General features: G+C 41.0%; 2 protein-coding genes across 3 annotated transcripts in view; one reads left to right on the forward strand and one right to left on the reverse strand.

The window, feature by feature from the left end:
* Nucleotides 1–11,589, forward strand: part of LOC110525494 (zinc finger protein aebp2) — a 64,332-nt gene extending 52,743 nt beyond the window's left edge. For both annotated transcript variants that reach the window (XM_021605644.2, XM_021605663.2), the window contains exons 7-9: nt 8,275–8,388; nt 10,207–10,236; nt 10,338–11,589. In XM_021605644.2, coding sequence (XP_021461319.1) covers nt 8,275–8,388; nt 10,207–10,236; nt 10,338–10,344 — 151 coding nt within the window. In that variant the 3' untranslated portion in view covers nt 10,345–11,589. The remainder of the gene's footprint in view (nt 1–8,274; nt 8,389–10,206; nt 10,237–10,337) is intronic.
* Nucleotides 11,590–17,578: 5,989 nt separating this feature from the next.
* The window catches only part of LOC110525505 (filamin-C), a 56,633-nt gene continuing 52,630 nt past the window's right edge, over nt 17,579–21,581 (reverse strand). The window contains exons 41-43 of the mRNA XM_036980645.1: nt 19,254–19,472; nt 18,513–18,719; nt 17,579–18,410 (exon numbers count right to left, since the gene is read on the reverse strand). Coding sequence (XP_036836540.1) covers nt 18,223–18,410; nt 18,513–18,719; nt 19,254–19,472 — 614 coding nt within the window. The 3' untranslated portion in view covers nt 17,579–18,222. The remainder of the gene's footprint in view (nt 18,411–18,512; nt 18,720–19,253; nt 19,473–21,581) is intronic.

The raw sequence follows: 21,581 nt of genomic DNA on the forward strand, positions 1-21,581 counted from the left end.
GTGGCTCGATTATTTGACAATTTTTAGGGCCTTCCTCTGACACCGCCTGGTATAGACGTCCTGGATGGCAGGAAGCTTGGCCCCAGTGATGTACTGGACCGTTCGCACTACCCTCTGTAGTGACTTGCAGTTGAAGGCTGAGCAGTTGCCATACCAGGCAGATGCAACCAGTGCTCTCGATGGTGCAGCTGTAGAACCTTTTGAATATCTGAGGACCCATGACAAATCTTTTCAGTCTCCTGAGGAGGAATAGGTTTTGTTTTGCCTTCTTCACGACTGTCTTGGTGTGTTTGGACCATTCTAGTTTGTTGGTGATGTGGACACAAAGGAACTTGAAGCTCTCAATCTGCTCCATTACAGCCCGTCAATGAGAATGGGGGCGTGCTCGGTCCTCCTTTTCCTGTAATCCACAATCATCTCCTTAGTCTTGGTTACGTTGAGGGATTTTTTTTTTGTTCTGGCACCACCCGGCCAGGTCTCTGACCTCCTCCCTGAAGACTGTCTCGTCATTGTCGGTGATCAGGCCTACCACTGTTGTGTCGTCTGCAAACTTAATGATTGTGTTGGAGTCGTGCCTTGCCATGCAGTCATGGGTGAACATATGTGTTGCTACCTACCCTCAACACCTGGGGGCGGCTCGTCAGGAAGTCCAGGATCCAGTTGCAGATGGAGGTGTTTAGTCCCAGGATCCTTAGCTTAATGATGAGCTTTGAGTGTACTATGGTGTAGAATGCTGAGCTCTAGTCAATGAATAGCATTCTCACATAGGTGTTCCTTTTGTCCATGTGGGAAAGGGCAGTGTGGAGTGCAATAGAGATTGCATCATCTGTGGATCTGTTTGGGTGGTATGCAGATTGGAGTGGGTCTAGGGTTTCTGGGATAATGGTGTTGATGTGAGCCATTACAAGCCTTTCAAAGCACCTCATGGCTACGGACGTCTGTAGTCATTTAGGCAGGTTGCCTTCGTGTTCATGGGCACAGGGACTATGGTGGTCTGCTTGAAACATGTTGGTATTACAGACTCAATCAGGAACATGTTGAAAATGTCAGTGAAGACACTTGCCAGTTGGTCAGCACATGCCCGGAGCACGTCGGCTATGGAGAGCGTGATCACACAGTCATCCGGAACAGCTGATGCTCTCATTACATGCCTCAGTGTTGCTTGCCTCGAAGCGAGCATAGAAGTGATTTAGATTTTCTGGTAGGCTTGTGTCACTGGGCAGCTCGCGGCTGTGCTTCCCTTTATAGTCTGTAATAGTTTGCAAGCCCTGCCACATAAGACGAGCATCGGAGCCGGTGTCGTACGATTCAATCTTAGCCCTGTATTGACGCTTTGCCTGTTTGATGGTTCGTCGGAGGGCATAGCAGGATTTCTTTTAAGCTTCCGGGTTAGAGTCCCGCACCTTGAAAGCGGTAGCGCTACCCTTTAGCTCAGTGCGAATATTGCCTGTAATCCATGGCTTCTGGTTGGGGTATGTACTAGAGGTCGACCGATTATGATTTTTCAACGCCGATACCGATTATTGGAGGACAAAAAGGCCGATACCGATTAATCGGGCGATTTTTAAAATGTATTTGTAATAATGACAATTACAACAATACTGAATGAACACTTATTTTAACTTAATATAATACATCAATAAAATCAATTTAGCCTCAAATAAATAATGAAACATGTTAAATTTGGTTTAAATAATGCAAAAGCAAAGTGTTGGAGAAGAAAGTAAAAGTGCAATATGTGCCATGTAAGAAAGCTAATGTTTAAGTTCCTTGCTCAGAACATGAGAACATATGAAAGCTGGTGGTTCCTTTTAACATGAGTCTTCAATATTCCCAGGTAAGAAGTTTTAGGTTGTAGTTATTATAGGAATTATAGTACTATTTCTCTCTATACCATTTGTATTTCATATACCTTTGACTATTGGATGTTCTTATAGGCACTTTAGTATTGCCAGTGTAACAGTATAGCTTCCGTCCCTCTCCTCGCTCCTACCTGGGCTCGAACCAGGAACACATCGACAACAGCCACACTCGAGCAAGGGGAACAGAGCAAGGGAAACAACTACTCCTAGTCTCAGAGCGAGTGACGTTTGAAACGCTATTAGCGCGCACCCCGCTAACTACCTAGCCATTTCACATCACATCGTTACTCCAGCCTAATCTCGGGAGTTGATAGGCTTGAATTCATAAACAGCAGAGCTGCTGGAAAAACGCACGAAAGTCCTGTTTGAATGAATGCTTATGGGCCTGCTGGTGTCCACCATCGCTCAGTCAGACTGCTCTATCAAATCATAGAATTAATTATAACATAATAACACACAGAAATACGAGCCTTAAGTCATTAATATGGTCGAATCTGGAAACTATCATCTCGAAAACGAAACATTTATTCTTTCAGTGAAATACGGAACCGTTCCGTATTTTATCTAATGGGTGGCATCCATCAGTCTAAATATTCCTGTTACATTGCACAACCTTCCTTCAATGTAATGTCATAATTATGTAAAGTTCTAGTTTGCAATGAGCCAGGTGGCCCAAACGGTTGCATATACCCTGACTCTGCGTGCAATAAAGGCAAGAGAAGTGACACAATTTCACCTGGTTAATATTGCCTGCTAACCTGTATTTATTTTAGCTAAATATGCAGGTTTAAAAATATATACTTCAGTGTATTGATTTTAAGAAAGGCATTGATGTTTATGGTTAGGTACACGTTGGATCAACGACGGTCCTTTTTTCGCGAATGCTCACTGCATCGATTATATGCAACGCAGGACACGCTAGATAAACTAGTAATATCATCAACCATGTGTAGTAAATAGTGATTATGATTGATTAAGTTTAATGCTAGCTAGCAACTTACCTTGGCTTCTTACTGCATTCGCGTAACAGGCTCCTCGTGAGGCAGGTAGTTCGAGCGTTGGACTAGTTAACCGTAAGGTTGCAAGATTGAATCCCCGAGCTGACAAGGTAAAAATCTGTCATTCTGCCCCTGAACAATGCAGTTAACCCACCGTTCCTAGGCTGTCATTAAAAATAAGAATGTGTTCTTAACTGACTTGCCTAGTTAAATAAAGATTAAATATGTAAACTTGAAATCGGCCCTAATTAATCGTCCATTCCGATTCATCGGTACATACAGTCACTGTGGGGACGACGTCCTCGATGCACTTATTGATAAAGCCTGTGACTGATGTGTTGTACTCATCAATGCCATCGGAAAATCCTGGAACATGTTCCAGTCTTTGATAGCAAAACAGTTTATTTTACCGTTATTTAACTAGGCAAGTCGGTTAAGAACAAATTCTTATTTTCAATGACGGCCTAGGAACAGTGGGTTAACTGCCTGTTCAGGGGCAGAACGACAGATTTGCCGCCCCATATATAGACCGAGTCAGTGGTGCTTCCTGCTTTAATTTTTGCTTGTAAGCAGGAATCAGGAGGATAGAATTGTGGTCGGATTTACCAAATGGAGGGCGAGGGTGAGCTTTGTACGCATCTCTGTGTGTGGAGTACAGGTGATCTGTAATTTTTTTTCCTCTGGTTGCACATTTAACATGTTGATAGAAATGAGGTAGAACTGATTTAAGTTTCCCTGCATTAAAATTTCCGTCCACTAGGAGCGCCGCGTCTGGGTGAGTGGTTTCCTCTTTGCTAATTTCCATATACAGCTGACTAAATGCGGTCTTAGTGCCATCATCCGTCTGTGGTGGTAAATAAACAGCCACAAAAAGTATAGCTGAGAACTCTCTAGGCAAGTAGTGTGGCCTGCAATTTATCACAAGATCCTCTACTTCAGGCGAGCAAAATCTAGAGACTTCCTTAGATTTCGTGCACCAGCTGTTGTTTGCAAATATGCACAGACCCCCCCCCCCCCCCCCCCCATCTTACCGGAGTATGCTGTTCTATCTTGCCGGTGCAGCGTATATCCCGCTAGCTGAATATCCATGTCATCATTCAGCCACGATTCCGTGAAACATAAGATGCCTCGTCTAATATATTGTCCAATGATTGCACATTGGCGGGAAATATTGACGGTAACGGCAGCTTTCCCACTCGCCTTCTGTGGATCCTTACGAGGCATCCCACTCTGTGTCCTCTGTACCTGCGTCTCTTCCTCTTGCAAATAACTGGGATGTTGGCCTTGTCGGGTGTTCGGAGAATGTCCTGTGCGTCCTGCTGTTTGAAGAAAAAATATTTGTCTAATCCGTGGTGAATGATTGCTGTCCTGATATCCAGAAGCTCTTGTAAGATAAGGTTGCAGAAACATTATGTACAAAATAAGTTACAAATAATGAGAAAAAAAAACACATGAAACACCGTTTTCTTCCTGGGAAGGAGAGGAGGACCAAACTGCAGAGTGGTTATGGTTGAACATCTTTAATAAAGATGAAAACGTGAACACTGTACAAAATAAGAAACCGTGGAAAAACCAAAACAGTCCTAACTGGTGCAAAACACAGAGACAGGAAACAACCACCCACAAAATACCCAAAGAATATGGCTGCCTAAATATGGTTCCCAATCAGAGACAACGATAAACACCTGCCTCTGAGAACCACTCTAGGCAACCATAGACTCACCTAGACAACTACACTGAACACAACCCCATAAATCTAATAAACCCCTAGACAAGACGAAACACAAATAAATCACCCATGTCACACCCTGGCCTAACCAAAATAATAAAGAAAACACAGAATACTAAGGCCAGGGTGTGACAGGTTGGGCGCCCGTAAAACTGCTGCCATTTCTTCCGGCGCCATCTTACATTTTACCACAGGTGGACTCCAATCAAGTTCCATCAAGGATGGAAACTTAATTTTGGTATTGGTGTTTTTTATTTATTATTTATTTATTTCTAATTCATTTGTAAAAATGTCTAAAAACCTGTTTCGCTTCATTATTATGGGGTATTGTGTGTAGATTGATGAGGAAATCTATTGAATCAATTTTAGAATAAGCAACAAAATTTTGAAAAAGTCAAGGGGTCTGAATACCCTCATTTAGCCTCATTTATCCCTCATTTACTGAAGTGTTTCCTTTATTTTAGGAGTTACCTGTTAAATGGATTGAGAGGTATCGCTTAGGTCGCAACAAAATGAAATATGATGATAGGTAGCAATGATACAATTTTATGTGTGCAACATCTAAAGACCTTTGCCGTTATTGAAAGGACGTATTTGGGTGTTTTTGAAGCCTTTGTTCATGTTTTTTCAGGGCCCCATATTACACAATAAGGATGAATAATTGATTTGCTTTGGGTATGTTTCTTGAAAACAAGTGAAATAACAAAGGTGTGTGGACCTTTCTATGACATTCCATTCACATCAAAAATAGAGATTTGGTTGTAAAAAAATAACTTATCCTTTAAAATCCTGAATGTGCATCACCCAGCCGAGCTGGGGGCAGCATGTCAGCGATGCTAGCATGTCACAGAAATGGGTCCTCTGTCTCCAAGATTTCATGTCGAGCTATGTACGATTCACTTAGTATAAAGCTAGTTGTGTATTATTTGTCTTCGGGAACTGTCCAACTGGCAACAGCACAGCTCTGGAGGACATTCCCCACCTTTGTTTTTACACTGCTGCTGCTCACTGTTTATTATCTATGTATAGTCACTTTACCCCTACCTACATGTACAAATGACCTCAACTAACCTGTACCCCCGCACATTGACTCAGTGCCGTTAACCCCTGTATATAGCCTCGTTATTGTTATGTTAAGTAAATATTTTATTAACTCTATTTCTTGAACTGCATTGATAGTTAAGGGCTTGTAAGTAATCATAATCCTTATATAAATAGGCCCTTTTAATTTTGTCTGGCTTGCCATTCCAAATAAAATGGAAACATTTTTGCTCATATAATTTAAAAACCGGTTGCTAGGTGTAGGCAAGACCATAAGCAAATAGGTAAACCGGGATATGAATAAAGCGTAAATCAGGGTTATTTTTACACAAATAGACTGGTATTTTCCTTTCCATGGTAGCAAAATCTTTTCATTTTTGCAAACTTTTTATACTAATGTATTTTATTGAGAATTTCTTTCTTTCTGGATATGTTTACAGAGTATGTCCACATAACCGTCAGACCATTTTATTGGTAAACTACACGGTAATGTTAAAGTTGTATTTGTTAGTGATCCAATATGTAATATTGTACACTTATCATAATTTGGTTGTAATTCAGAGAGGTTAGAAAATGTATAGTCCTTCTATGAGGCTGTGGAGGGATCCAAATTGTGGGTTTAAAAGAAAACATCATCAATCATCAGCATACAATGACATCTTTGTTTTAAAGCCCTGGATTTCTAACCCCATGATGTTATTTTTGGATATGAATTGAACAGCTAACATTTCCAATAGCAATAATAAATAGATATGCTGATAGTGGATAACCTTGTTTTACTCTCCTCTTGACAGTTTAAAACTTTCTGAGAATTAGCCATTATTTACTATTTTACACCTAGGAACTATTTTACACCTCCTGGAAGGACTTTGACCTCATCCCGTCAGTAGAGGATGCCTGGTTATTCTTTAACCTTTTTGGGATAGGGGGCAGCATTTTCACTTTTGGATTAATAGCGTGCCCAGAATGAACTGCCTCCTACTCTGTCCCAGATGCTAATATATGCATATTATTATTATTAGTATTGGATAGAAAACACTCTGAAGTTTCTAAAACTGTTTGAATGATGTCTGTGAGTATGATGTCTGTGAGTATAACAGAACTCATATGGCAGGCAAAAATCTGAGAAAAAATCCAACCAGGAAGTGGGACATCTGAGGTTTGTAGTTTTTCAACTCAGCCCCCATTGAAGATACAGGGTGATATTAGTTATGTTTCACTTCCCAATGCTTCCACTAGATGTCAATAGTATTTAGAACCTGTTTTGAGGATTCTACTGTAAAGGACTCATAAGGCCTCTTTGGCACTCTGCCAGTGAGTGGTCTGGCAGAGTGCCACATCCTCGGTCTGGCGCGTTCACGTGAAAGGTAACTACGTTCCACTTCATTTGTACAGACAATGGATTTGTCCGGTTGGAACATTAATGAAGTTTTATGTTAAAAACATCCTAAAGATTGATTCCATACTTAGGTTGGCAAGGAACTTTTTGAACTGTTTGTCCGATGTTCAGGCGCGACCTGAACGCGCTTTTGGATTTGTTTACCAAACGCCCTAACAAAATAATAAATTTGGAAATAAATGATGGACATTATCGAACAGATCAAACATTTATGGTGGAACTGGGATTCCTGGGAGTGCATTCCGATGAAGATCATCAAAGGTAAGTGAATATTTAAAATGCTATTTCTGTAAATTGATGTGGCTCTCTGCAATATCACTGCATGTTTTAGAACTACTGAACGTAACGCGCCAATAGTAAACTCAGATTTGTTGATATAAATATGAACTTTATCAAACATAACATAGTGTCATCTGATGAAGATCATCAAAGAATATGCATAGTCGAGCATATTTTCGTGACAAAATATCGCGCTTAAAACGGGAATGTTTTTTATCCAAAAATGAAATAGCGCCCCTAGAGATGCAACAGGTTAAATGAAGGTAAAATAAAACAATTAATGAAAATATATAAATATATCCAGTCATACTTTTTCAAAAGCCTTTTCAAAGTCAGCTATGAATACCAGGCGTGATTTCCCAGATGTTTCATAGTGTTCTAATGTTTCCAGTACTTGTCTTATATTATCTCCAATGTATCGTCCATGTAAAAAAAAACTGTCTCATTAGGATGAGTAATATCCGATAATACCTTTTAAATTCTATACGCTATGCATTTTGCTAGACTTTTTTAATCACAACACTGAAATGTAAGAGGCCTCCAATTTTTTAAAAGGACTGGATCTTTATATTTCCCACGTGTATCCTGTTTCAGTAATAATGAATCATAAGGTTTGGTATACCTCCACTGGTATGCCATTCAGTCCTGGACTTTTCCCAGACTTAAAGGCTTTAATTGCATCAAGAAGTTCCTCCTCTGTAATTTGGCCTTCACACAAGTCTTTCTGTATACATTATTTATAGAACGAAAATCCATACATTTATCTTCGGTTAGTGGAGATCCCCCATAGTCTCTTGCCAACTCTCCCTTCCCCTCTGCTCCGCCATCTTTCTCATTCTCCTCTTACCTGCTTGCCATCTATCACCCCTCTCTCTCTTTTTCTCCGACCACATGTTCTAACAAAGCCCATGCTCTAACCACATGTTCTGTGTCTCTCTCCCTCTGTGTTTGTGTGTCGTCCTGCAGCCTGCCTGATGTGTGGGTGAACGAGACGGAGCGTTCTCAGCTGAAGACAAAAGTGGTTCACTTATCCCAGCTACCACAAGACACCGCTATGCTACTAGACCCCAACATCTACAGGTCAGTGTGCGTGCGTGCGTGCGTTGATCAATAAGTTGTGATCACAATAAAATCTGGATGCCCCCAAAATAAAGTACACTACATGGCCAAAAGCATGTGGACTCCCCTCCAATTGAGTGGATTTGGCTATTTCAGCCACACCCGTTGCTGACAGGTGTATAAAATCGAAAACACAGCCATTCAATCTCCATAGACAAACATTGGCAGTAGAATGGCCCGTACGTAAGAGCTCAGTGACTTTCAACGGGGCACCGTCATCGGATGCCAACTTTCCAACAAGTCAGTTTGTCAAATCTCTGCCCTGCTAGAGCTTTTCCGGTCAACTGTAAGGGCTGTTATTGTGAAGTGGAAACATCTAAGAGCAACAACGGCTCAGCCGCAAAGTGGTAGGACACACAAGCTCACAGAACAGGACCGCGAGTGCTGAAGTGAACAGCGCGTAAAAATCGTCTGTCCTCTGGAAGCAACGTCAACACAAGAACTGTTCGTCGGGAGCATCATGAAATTGGTTTCCATAGCCGAGCAGCCGTACACAACCCTAAGATCACCATGCGCAATGCCAAGCGTCAGCTGGAGTGGTGTAAATCTCGGCGCCATTGGACTCTGGAGCAGTGGAAACGCATTCTCTGGAGTCATGAACTACGCTTCACTATCTGGGGAAGGCCTTTTCCTGTTTGAGCCTGTGGAGGCTGCTGAGGGGAGGGTGGCTCATAATGGCTGGAATGGAGTGGTATCAACCACATAGAAACCACGTCTTTGATTTGTTTGATACCATTCCATTTACTCCATTCAGGTCATTATTATGAGCCGTCCTCCGCTCAGCAGCCTCCACTGGTTTCAGCATGACAATGCCCCCGTGCACAAAGCAAGGTCTATACAGAAATTTTTTTTCTCGAGATCGTTGTGGAAGAACTTGACTGGCCTGCCCAGAGCCCTGACCTCAACCCCATAGAACACATTTGGGATGAATTGGAACACCGACTGCCAGCCAGGCCTAATCGCCCAACATCTGTGCCTGACCCCACTAATACTCGTGTGGCTGAATGGAAGCAAGTCCCTGCAGCAATATTCCATCATCTAGTGGAAAGCCTTACCAAAAAAATGGCTGTTATAGCAGCAATGGGGGGGGGATCAACTCCATATTAATGCACAGGATTTTGGAATGAGATGTTCAACGAGCGTACTACTTTTGGCCATGTAGTGCCTTAATACCATAAGCTCTAAGTGGCCATAGAGAGGCCCCTGTCCGTGATTTGTGCCATCTTTCTGCACGTTACTGCTACCCACCAGGTGGCGCCAACCCTTGACTTCCCCTCTAGAAAACCAGGCCGCGAAGAAACACTTGAGCCTCTTCACATTCACACCACTCACCAAGAACAAAATGATGTCATGCCCAAAAAAAGAGAAGTGGTTATGAAACTGCCATTTCCCATGTGAGATGTGTGTTCTCTGTGTATGTGAAGAGGCAGGTGTCCTATGCTCATAATTGCTGTCCCAGCCTTCTCCAATGCTATTGGCTGCAGATATATGGCACGCACTAGAGGCACGGCTCCAGTCCTGTCCCAGAAATTTTAGGGAGAGTGGGGGCAGGTACTGATGATTTTAACTTTGCATGATGGTGCGACAGAAAAAAAAGACTTCCGGCCAATGGATGTAAAGGACTTTATAATCCAGTTTACCCCACCCGTCGTCGTCTGACTGTCTTTATATCAGGCACATTCATATTATGCACTCTACTGTAAGTCGCTCTGGATATGAGCGTCTGCTAAATGACTAAAATGTAAATGTCTTCACATACGCTCTGTTATGTCTCCTCAGAGCGTTACCACAGAAGCAGCTGAAGCGAAGGTAAGCATTACATGTCAAGAGCTAATCCTTTCATTGTCCCTACAGTCTGAACTACTGGCGAGGTCATATCTACAATCTCACATCTTTTTCCTTATTTGCAGTCTGTAAGGAGTCTTCTGTGGACAGAGGACTACAGAAGGGAAGAACTCCTGTTCTTAGGATGTGGGTCTATATGGGACGTCTGTTGTTCCTTGAAAGGAGGAGACTAGCAGAAGGGACCCTGGACAGAGGAGAGATGTTACATCTTTTTTTCTGGGTAGAGTAGAGAATGTTTCCTAATTCCTCTGTATTTTTAAACCCACCACCCACCACTGCATCAGTCTGCAGCATTTAAAATGGTTCTGTTCTTTAAAAGGTAATTAATGTTTTATATTAAGTACTAAACTTGAAAAGAAAAACTTGTATAAATGATTTTAAGTGTACTACTAAAACTATGGTTTGGTTGTTATACACAACTGCGTAAAGATATAGTTTAATTGTGTAGAAAGTAACATACAGCATTTTTTGTAGACATTGTTCATCTTGTAAATATTTTTTGCAGATTTGTTATTTTTATACCATGAAATACTGTAGTTTATTGTGAATTTATTATTTTTAAGCATAATGTGTAATTATTGTTTCAATGTGAAAGCTCTTTTTGTAACCTATTATTGTTGAAATTATGTCAAATTAAATCATCAATCCATATAATGTTCATGTTGTCTCCGATGATTAAAATTAAGATAATATTAAGATAAAGATTAAGATAAAATGGGGATAATGGTAATGATGACTTGTATAGGCAACCCATTATTGCATGACAGTGCTTATTCTTGGGCTCTCTTGCTGTTGTCAACAATGTGATAGTGTCTATCTTCACTAGTTATCACAGCCACAAAGTCATAAACCCTGGCCATGTCTACAATTTATCTCCTTACAATTTGATTTTAAACCTAACCTTAACCATAACCACACTGCTACCCTTATACCCACACTAACCTTAAATTAAGACCAAAAACCCTATTTTTGTTTTCATTAAGTTTTACAATATAGCCTATTTTGACTTTGTGGCTGTGATAACTAGTTGAAACCGATCGATACAAACGTGTACATTGAAGCATGACCTCTAACCTTTTAGCACCTGTGACCACTAACTACATTAGTGTTAACTAGAACTCCTGAACCCCAAGGCATGGTTAATTCATGAGTATGGTAAACATTTGTGTAATCATTATAGACTATTTACCATGTGTATGTATACAGTTCAACATTCAATATGAGGACTTGTGAACTTAAATTTCACTCTGTATGTTGAAAGTGGAATATATCACCAATAAAACAAAGACAAAGATAAAAGGATCTTGTTGAACAGCACTAACTATTGCTGTGTGTGTGTGTGTGTGTGATAGTGACATAGTGAAATATAGTTCAGAATTTATGAGTTAGTCTTATGAGTTAGATTTAAAATAATTTCTGTGTCTTCTTCTTGGGAACATCATGGTTTGATATTTTAAGGACACCACTCTCATGGCTGGCTGTTCCTTTCTAGGAAAAGCCTTGTTGGGTAGACACACACAAACAAACACACAGTACTGCAAACAATTTTACATCCGGGGTAAATCAAACATGATTTAGACCTTGTTTATGGAAACGTGTTTATATCTGTATTTCAATGTTGCAACTTGCTGAAAATTGTCCGGTGTTAATATCATCTCAAATAAACAGTAGTGCAAAAAAAAAAAATCACTTACAGAGTGCATCAAACATGATTTAGACCTTGTTTTTGGAAAAGTGTATATTTCTGTATTTCTTGGTTGCAACTTGCTGAAAATTGTCCACAGTGTTCCTATCATCGAGTTTAAACAGTTCTGCAAAAAAAATTATAATCAAACATGATTTAAACCTTGTTTATTGAAAAGTGTTTTTTTCTGTATTATTGGATGCAACTTGCTGAAAATAGTCCACAGTGTTCCTATCATCGAGTTTAACTTTTATGGCTGCAGGGGCACTATTGAGCAGCTTGGATGAAAGGTGCCCAGAGGAAACAGCCTGCTCCTCAGTCTCATTTGCTAATATTTGCATATTATTTTTAGTATTGGATAGAAAACACTCTGAAGTTTCTGAAACTGTTTGAATGATGTCTGTGAGTATAACAGAACTCATATGGCAGGCAAAAACCTGAGAAGGAATCCAAACAGGAAGTGAGAAATCTGAGGCTGGTATATTTTCAAACCATTCCTTTTGAAATCCCTATTAGATATGAATGAAGATTCACTTCCTAGGGCTTCCACTAGATTTCAACTGTCTGTTGACATTTGAATGAAGCTTCTGCTGTAAAGTGGAGCTGAATAAGAACAGAATGCATCAGACTACTGGCAGAGTGCCAGTTCCAGGTCACGCGCAAAGCACATGATATCTTCCTGCGTTCCGTTCATCCTCTAGACACAAAGCATTTGTCCGGTTGGAACTTTATTGAAGCTATATGTTAACATCCTAATGATTGATTCTGTAGTTAGTTTGAAATGTTTCTTCGACCTGTAATTTAACTTTTTTAAGTTTTTGTCCAAAGAAACTGTCGTCCAGCTCCAGCGTTTGGAGAGGTGTACCAAACGCGCTAACAAAAGTAGCTAATTGGACATAAAATAATGGACATTATCGAACAAATCAAGCATTTATTGTGGACCTGGGATTCCTGGGAGACTTTCTGATGAAGATCAAAGGTAAGGGACTATTTAGCATGTGATTATTAGTGTTTGACCATGCTGGTCATTTATGAACATTTGAACATCTTAGCCATGTTCTGTTATAATCTCCACCTGGCACAGCCAGAAGAGGACTGGCCACCCCTCATAGCCTGGTTCCTCTCTAGGTTTCTTCCTAGGCTTTGGCCTTTCTAGGGAGGTTTTCCTAGCCACCGTGCTTCTACATCTGCATTGCTTGCTGTTTGGGGTTTTAGGCTGGGTTTCTGTACAGCACTTTGAGAAATCACCTGATATAAGAAGGGCTATATAAATAAATTTGATTTGTTCTCTACACCTGCAGTTATTAGCTTCATTCACCTGAAGAAACAAAACATTTTCTCATCATGGCTTTCCTGTTGTCAAGTGCTACTGGGCTGGGCTGCTGCCTGTCAAAGGGTCGTGTGTACAGATGCAATACAGGTATTGTCGCAGAAAAATAATCCTGCAGCAACAGGATTTGAAAGTTTAGTCCACAAAGTTGCTTGATCGGTGGTCAGGTTATTAGCTGGTCGAAATGAGACTACATTAAAATTGGAATACTGTTAATATCATAATTGTGTTTTTCAGTGAATTTCTGTAAATCACAAAGCTCATCTGCATTTCCTGCGACACAGGAATCTCTCAGCAACAAAATTTCAGTCAGGCCAATCACATCAAGATTATGATCAGTGATTAGCTCGTTGACTATAACTGCCTTTGAAGTGAGGGATCTAACATTAAGTAGCCCTATTTTGAGATGTGAGGTAACATGATCTCTTTCAATAATGGCAGGAATGGAGGAGGTCTTTATTCTAATGAGATTGCTAAGGTGAACACCACAATGTTTAGTTTTGCCCAACCTAGGTCGAGGCACAGACATGGTCTCAAGCTGAGCTGACTATACTGGCTGTGCTAGTGGCAGACTCCACTAAGCTGACAGGCTGGCTAACAGCCTGCTGCCTGGCCTGCACCCTATTTCATTGTGGAGCTAGGGGAGTTAGAGCCCTGTCTATGTTCATAGATAAGATGAGAGCACCCTTCCAGCTAGGATGGAGTCCGGCACTCCTCAACAGGCCAGGCTTGGAACTGTTTGTTTGTGAGTCCCAGAAAGAGGGACAATTATCTACAAATTCTGTCTTTTGGGAGGGGCAGAAAACAGTTTTAAACCAGTGATTGAGTTGTGAGACTCTGCTGTAGAGCTCATCACTCCCCCTAACTGGGAGGGGGCCAGAGACAATTACTCGATGCCGACACATCGAGTAATGCAACAGTAAGGTTGCACAGCTTTTGAACAGATCAAAAGTGATGCACTTTATAGGCAATAGGGTGCCATGTAGGATGCAACAGTAAGGTTGCATCCTACATGGCACCATATTGCCTATATTTATTTATTTCACCTTTATTTAACCAGGTAGGCAAGTTGAAAACAAGTTCTCATTTACATTTGCGACCTGGCTATATAGATCTATATAGTGCACTACTTTTGATCTGGTCAAAAGCTGTGCACTGTGTAGGTAATAAGGTGCCATTTGGGACGCACACTGAGGGAATAATCATGGGGGGCATGTCATTATTACACAATTCCACAGTGCACATGATCCATACTGTGTGTGTGTGTACGCATGACTGTGAGCGTGTGCCTTTGTATGTGTGGGTCTGTGTGTATGACAATCTTTCCATCTCCTTAGCAACCACCTCCCTTGACTCCTCTCCCCTCTAAGGAATGTAATAATAACCAGGGCCCATTTCTCCTGATGAAACGTTTATGGGTGTTAAAAAATGTAGTAAAAGGAGTTGAATGTATCCCTGCTGCTGCCAAGGCAATCAGGATCACTATCAGGAGCTGGGAGAAGGGACAAGGAGCCTTGACTCCATCCATACCCAAGCTTGTAGCGTCATACCCAAGAAGACTCGAGGCTGTAATCGTTGCCAAAGGTGCTTCAATGTCCCGAGTAAAAAGGGGTGTGTGTGTGTGTGTGTGTGTGTGTGTGTGTGTGTGTGTGTGTGTGTGTGTGTGTGTGTGTGTGTGTGTGTGTGTGTGTGTGTGTGTGTGTGTGTGTGTGTGTGTGTGTGTGTGTGTGTGTGTGTGTGTGTGTGTGTGTGTGTGTGTGTGTGTGTGTGTGTGTGTGTGTGTGTGTACTGTGTGATTCTTTAATCAGTTTGGCTCATTGGCCAGGTCAGAGTCTATGTTTGAGAGGTTTTTGACAATACACTCTAGATGTATGTGTACCAGAGTAGAGAGTGTTCTAGAGTAGAGAGACCCACGGTAGTTACTTTAATTGAGTACTGGCAGTGTCTGCTGTGGCAGGTGGGAAGGTGCAAATTAGCTGAAAAATATCTAATCTCTCAATGTTCATCTCAAAGTGCACCAAAATTCATGCCTCGTTCGGGACGTGAGCGTCCCACCTCTCAACAGCCAGTGAAACTGCAGGGCGCCAAATTCAAAACAACAAATCCCATTATTAAAATTCCTCAAACATTTAAGTATTTTACACCATTTTAAAGAAACTTATTGTTAATCCAACCACAGTGTCTGATTTCAAAAACGCTTTTCGGCGAAAGCACAACATATCATGTTAGGTCAGCAACTAGTCACAGAAAGCATTCAGCCATTTTCCAACCAAAGAGGGGAGTCACAAAAAGCAGAAATATAGATCAAATTAATCACTAACCTTTGATCTTCATCAGATTTCAAAAAAACTTTACCGAAAAAGCACACCATGCTATAATCTGAGTACAGTGCTTAGAGCCCATACATATATCCGCCATGTTGTGGAGTCAACAGTCAGAATAGCATTATAAATATTCACTTACCTTTGATGATCTTCATCAGAATGCACTCCCAGGAATCCCAGTCAAACAAATGTTTGTTTTGTTCGACAATGCCCATCATTTATGTCAAAATAGCTCCTTTTGATAGCGCGTTCAGTCCAATAATCCACATTCATGAAGCGCGTTCACTAGTTTCAGACAAAAAGTAAAAAACAGTTCCGTTACAGTACGTAGAAACATGTCAAACGATGTATAGAAACAATCTTTAGGATGTTTTTAACATAAAATAGAATTCCTTTGTCTTCAGAAAGGAAGCGGAACGCAGCTACCTTTTACGTGAGCGCGCAAGACTGAGCTTGTGGCTGCTGGCAGACCTCTGACTCATTCCCCTCTCATTCCCCCCTCCTTTATAGTAGAAGCATCAAACAAGTTTCCAAAGACTGTTGACATCCACATCTAGTGGAAGCCTCAGGAAGTGCAAAATGACCAATATCCCACTGTGTATTCGATAGGGGCTGAGTTCAAAAACTACAAACCTCAGATTTCCCACTTCCTGGTTGGATTTTTTCTCAGGTTTTTGTCTGCCATATGAGTTCCATTATACTCAGACATCATTCAAACAGTTTTAGAATCTTCAGAGTGTTTTCTATCCAAAATCATAAAAATTCCCAATACTGCCCCCTACCCCAAAGAAGTTAACCTCTCTGGCCAACATCCAGTGAGATTGCAGAGCGTTAAATTCAAATACAGAAATACTCATTATAAAAATTATTTTACATAGGTTTAAAGATTAACTTCTTGTGAATACAACCACGTTGTCAGATTTTAAAAATGCTTTACGGCGAAAGCATACCGTACAAATATTTGAGAACATAGCTCAGCAGACAAATCATTACAAACAGTAACCAGCCAAGTAGAAGAGTTACAGTCAGAAATAGAGATGAAAATGTATCACTTACCTATGATAATCTTCATATGTTTGCACTCAGAAGACATTCATTTATTCAATAAATGTTACTTTTGTTCGATAAAGTCTCTCTTTATATCTGAAAACCTTTGTTCACGCGTTTTCATCAGTAATCCACAGGCTCAAACGCAGGCAGACAAAAAAAATAAAAATTGAGTCCAAATAGAAACATGTAAAACAATGTTTATATTCAATCCTCAGGTTGTTTTTAGCCTAAATATTTGATAATATTTCAACCAGACAATAACGTTGTAAATATAAAAGGTAAACAAGAAAGGCACTCTCTCGGTCGCCGCATGAAAAAGCTCTGTGACACGGCAGGGTCCACTCATTCAGACTGCTCTTACGCTCTCATTTTTCAGAATACAAGCCTGAAACAATTTCTAAAGACTGTTGACATCTAGTCGAAGGCATAGGAACTGCAATTTGAGTCCTAAGTCAATCGAAACTGTAATGGCATTGAATAGAAAACTACAACAACAAAACAAATTTCCTGAATGGATTTTTCTCAGGTTTTCACCTGCCAAATCAGTTCTGATATACTCACAGACATTATTTTTAACAGTTTTGGAAACTTTAGAGTGTTTTCTATCTAAATCTACCAGATATATGCATTTCCTATCCTCCAGGCCTGAGCAGAAGGCAGTTTAATTTGGGCATGCTTTTCATCCAAAATTCCAAATACTGCCCCCTAGAGAAGTTAACTGTTGAAAATCCTTATTTTTTTGCCAGGGAAGGATGCCCACGGATCCCCCTACTAAGCCCAAAATGTTTAGAAATCCTAGAAAAGCCCATTATGCATGTTCATAATGACACTCACATTCAGTCAAAATCACTAAATAAACCCACTTGTGTTTTGTCAAGGCATATATATCTGCAAAGTTTACCAAAAAATATAGGTTAATATAACAAAAAGACATGTTTATTTTTATTTAAGCATACGATATTTAATACTGTTTGATAGCAAATTATCTTCAGTTTATAACATTCACACATTAAGCCATCCTTTGCTACACAACAATCCCTTTCTATTGGTCGAACAGGGTCTTTGGACCAATCAAAATACTTTGAACAACATGACTTGGAACACGTCTACAGTACACATAGAGATCGATAGATGGCGCACTGCCCATGCAGTTACAGAAACAATTAATGGCAAAATATAGGAGTGCCCTCTTTCCAACTCTGGAAATAATTACTATTGCAACAACACACCATCAGTAGGGTAAAACTAACGTGTCTCACGACGGTCTAAACCCAGCTCACGTTTCCCTATTAGTGGGTGAACAATCCAACGCTTCGTGAATTCTGCTTCACAATGATAGTTACTAGTCACAGACAACTTTCTCTAAACAGTAACAGTTAGAGTTAATCATTTTTAAATAAAGGTTGAAATCTTATTTTTTACTTATAGGGAGAGAAACTTCTTTGCATGTTTTTTGTGCACATTGGGAGAGGAGGTTCGCTCTACAGTCGTGCAGCGGAGCAGGGTGGCGGTGAAATGGGGGTTAGGGGTGAGATTTCAAGGGTTTGGAGAACAGAGTTCTTTCAGGGCACAGCTACTTTGAAGGGGCTGCCAGGAACACTGTCATCCCCCCACTTGGCGATAATGGTGTAGTTGTCCTTGTCTTTGACAGTGTAGGTGACGTTGTACAGGCGGTTGCCCATGTGTTTAACGTACACCTTTTCACAGGGCGTCCTGGGACCGTGCACTCCCACAAGCAACATGTTAGTACCTGGAAGAGGGGAGGGTTAGGAATGGTACTAGAGGAGTGTGTGTATGTGTGTGTTACATATTGGTGTGTGTGTTACATATTCCTCGAGTCTGTTCTTCTCACCTGCTTTGCTGCAGTCCACATTGAATACATTCTTCTGTCCGACCAGAGCCTTGGTGAGCCCGCCGCCTCGACACACCACCTTGCTGGCGTCAGAGGTCAGTTTTGACGAGGTACTGTACGCTCCTGCTACCTTGGACGTCTTAGTAATCGTCTGTACCAGGACCGAGGACGTCTCGTGAAGGCTGTGACCACCAGACAGACGGGTACCTGAGGGAGGTTACAATGTTACAAAAGAGCTGCAGTAACAACTAATACCAGACATTACATAATCTAACACCTCCCCTCCTCAGAACAGACAAGAGCACCATGAATGGGGGTTTCTTATGAGAGGGTGGGTGGCTACTTAGAACAACACTGTTAACCTGTAGGCTACTGTTTTCCCCATCTCAACATATTCATACAACATAGATTCCTCATACTCAGAGGGATTCTTTGTAACTTCACAACAACATACAGTATCTAGCCTTATTTTCTACATTTTGCCGGTGCTTCAGAGGATGCACTCAGTCTTCAGCACTGACGTCAGTGATTATTCAATTTACAATCCCGACGTATGTTGTTGTGAAGTTACAAAGAATCCCCCTGAGTAACATTTACGTAATTTGTTATTTATATTACATTACATGTCTAGGAACTTTGAACTTTTGAACTTGTCTCGTTTTATACCGAAAACCTCGAACATCCTTTTCATCAAGATCTGTCAGTCAAGCTGCACACACACGTCACACACCGAACACACACCTGTGACTTTGGCTTTGAATGGGCTGCCCACTATATGGTTGGGTCCTCCATATTTGATGGTGATGAGATAGTTGCCGGGGGCCATAGGTGTGTAGATGACCTTGTAGCCATCAAGGCAATCGGAACAGTCCATCTTCACCTTAGAGGGACCGTCGATGGTCACGGACAGGGCACCCGACCCCGCGTTACAGGTGTTCACTACAAACTCTGAGGCTACACCTAGAGGGAGAGAGAAAGACTACATGGTGAGGAGACCTAGCATTCATAATACATCATTTTAAGACAGCATCACAACTAGGGCTGTGGCGGTCACAAATTGTGTCAGCCGGTGATTGTCAAGCAAATAAGTGTCGGTCTAATGGTAATTGACCGTTAATTAACGTGAACACATTTAGCATCTCCTGGCTTCCACACATACCCTACAAGCCACTGATGCAGACCTTTGGAACATATACATTTAGAAAAGTATAATAAATCGATGTAATATAGCCTACACCTTCTCAATAAATCCATGATTTATTTTAGACAGGTCTAAAGAAGCATGATATGAAGAAAATGTAGTCTATTTCAGAAGAACAGAATAGCATACTCTGAGTTGTCCTTAAGTTAGGTCCTGATTATGCCAAATGGCTGTGGACTACACTAGTTCATTTAGAAGACAAGATTTACTTAGAATTCCATGGCATTATTTTATGAAGAATGAAGAATACAATTGAACAAAGCTAAATAAAATAGAAATGATATTTTCTCCAAATGAGATTTGAAGGAGTCCAGGTGACTCCACTGACGTGTAATGATGGTGACAGGTGTGCATAATGATGGGCAGCCTGGCGCGAGAGGGTGAGCGGGAGCAGGCGTGATGTTTGAGAGGTTTTTGACAATACACTCTAGATGTATGTGTTCCAGAGTAGAGAGTGTTCCAGAGTAGAGAGACCCACGGTAGTTACTTTAATTGAGTACTGGCAGTGTCTGCTGTGGCATGTGGGAAGGTGCAAATTACCTGAAAAATATCTAATCTCTCAATGTTCGTGTGTGTGTGTGATATATATATACAGTGCCTTGCGAAAGTATTCGGCCCCCTTGAACTTTGCGACCTTTTGCCACATTTCAGGCTTCAAACATAAAGATATAAAACTGTATTTTTTTGTGAAGAATCAACAACAAGTGGGACACAATCATGAAGTGGAACGACATTTATTGGATATTTCAAACTTTTTTAACAAATCAAAAACTGAAAAATTGGGAGTGCAAAATTATTCAGCCCCCTTAAGTTAATACTTTGTAGCGCCACCTTTTGCTGCGATTACAGCTGTAAGTCGCTTGGGGTATGTCTCTATCAGTTTTGCACATCGAGAGACTGACATTTTTTCCCATTCCTCCTTGCAAAACAGCTCGAGCTCAGTGAGGTTGGATGGAGAGCATTTGTGAACAGCAGTTTTCAGTTCTTTCCACAGATTCTCGATTGGATTCAGGTCTGGACTTTGACTTGGCCATTCTAACACCTGGATATGTTTATTTTTGAACCATTCCATTGTAGATTTTGCTTTATGTTTTGGACATTGTCTTGTTGGAAGACAAATCTCCGTCCCAGTCTCAGGTCTTTTGCAGACTCCATCAGGTTTTCTTCCAGAATGGTCCTGTATTTGGCTCCATCCATCTTCCCATCAATTTTAACCATCTTCCCTGTCCCTGCTGAAGAAAAGCAGGCCCAAACCATGATGCTGCCACCACCATGTTTGACAGTGGGGATGGTGTGTTCAGCTGTGTTGCTTTTACGCCAAACATAACGTTTTGCATTGTTGCCAAAAAGTTCAATTTTGGTTTCATCTGACCAGAGCACCTTCTTCCACATGTTTGGTGTGTCTCCCAGGTGGCTTGTGGCAAACTTTAAACGACACTTTTTATGGATATCTTTAAGAAATGGCTTTCTTCTTGCCACTCTTCCATAAAGGCCAGATTTGTGCAATATACGACTGATTGTTGTCCTATGGACAGAGTCTCCCACCTCAGCTGTAGATCTCTGCAGTTCATCCAGAGTGATCATGGGCCTCTTGGCTGCATCTCTGATCAGTCTTCTCCTTGTATGAGCTGAAAGTTTAGAGGGACGGCCAGGTCTTGGTAGATTTGCAGTGGTCTGATACTCCTTCCATTTCAATATTATCGCTTGCACAGTGCTCCTTGGGATGTTTAAAGCTTGGGAAATCTTTTTGTATCCAAATCCGGCTTTAAACTTCTTCACAACAGTATCTCGGACCTGCCTGGTGTGTTCCTTGTTCTTCATGATGCTCTCTGCGCTTTTAACGGACCTCTGAGACTATCACAGTGCAG

This window comes from Oncorhynchus mykiss, chromosome 1 (assembly GCF_013265735.2).
Source record: "Oncorhynchus mykiss isolate Arlee chromosome 1, USDA_OmykA_1.1, whole genome shotgun sequence".
In the NCBI taxonomy this organism is placed as follows: Eukaryota; Metazoa; Chordata; class Actinopteri; order Salmoniformes; family Salmonidae; genus Oncorhynchus; species Oncorhynchus mykiss.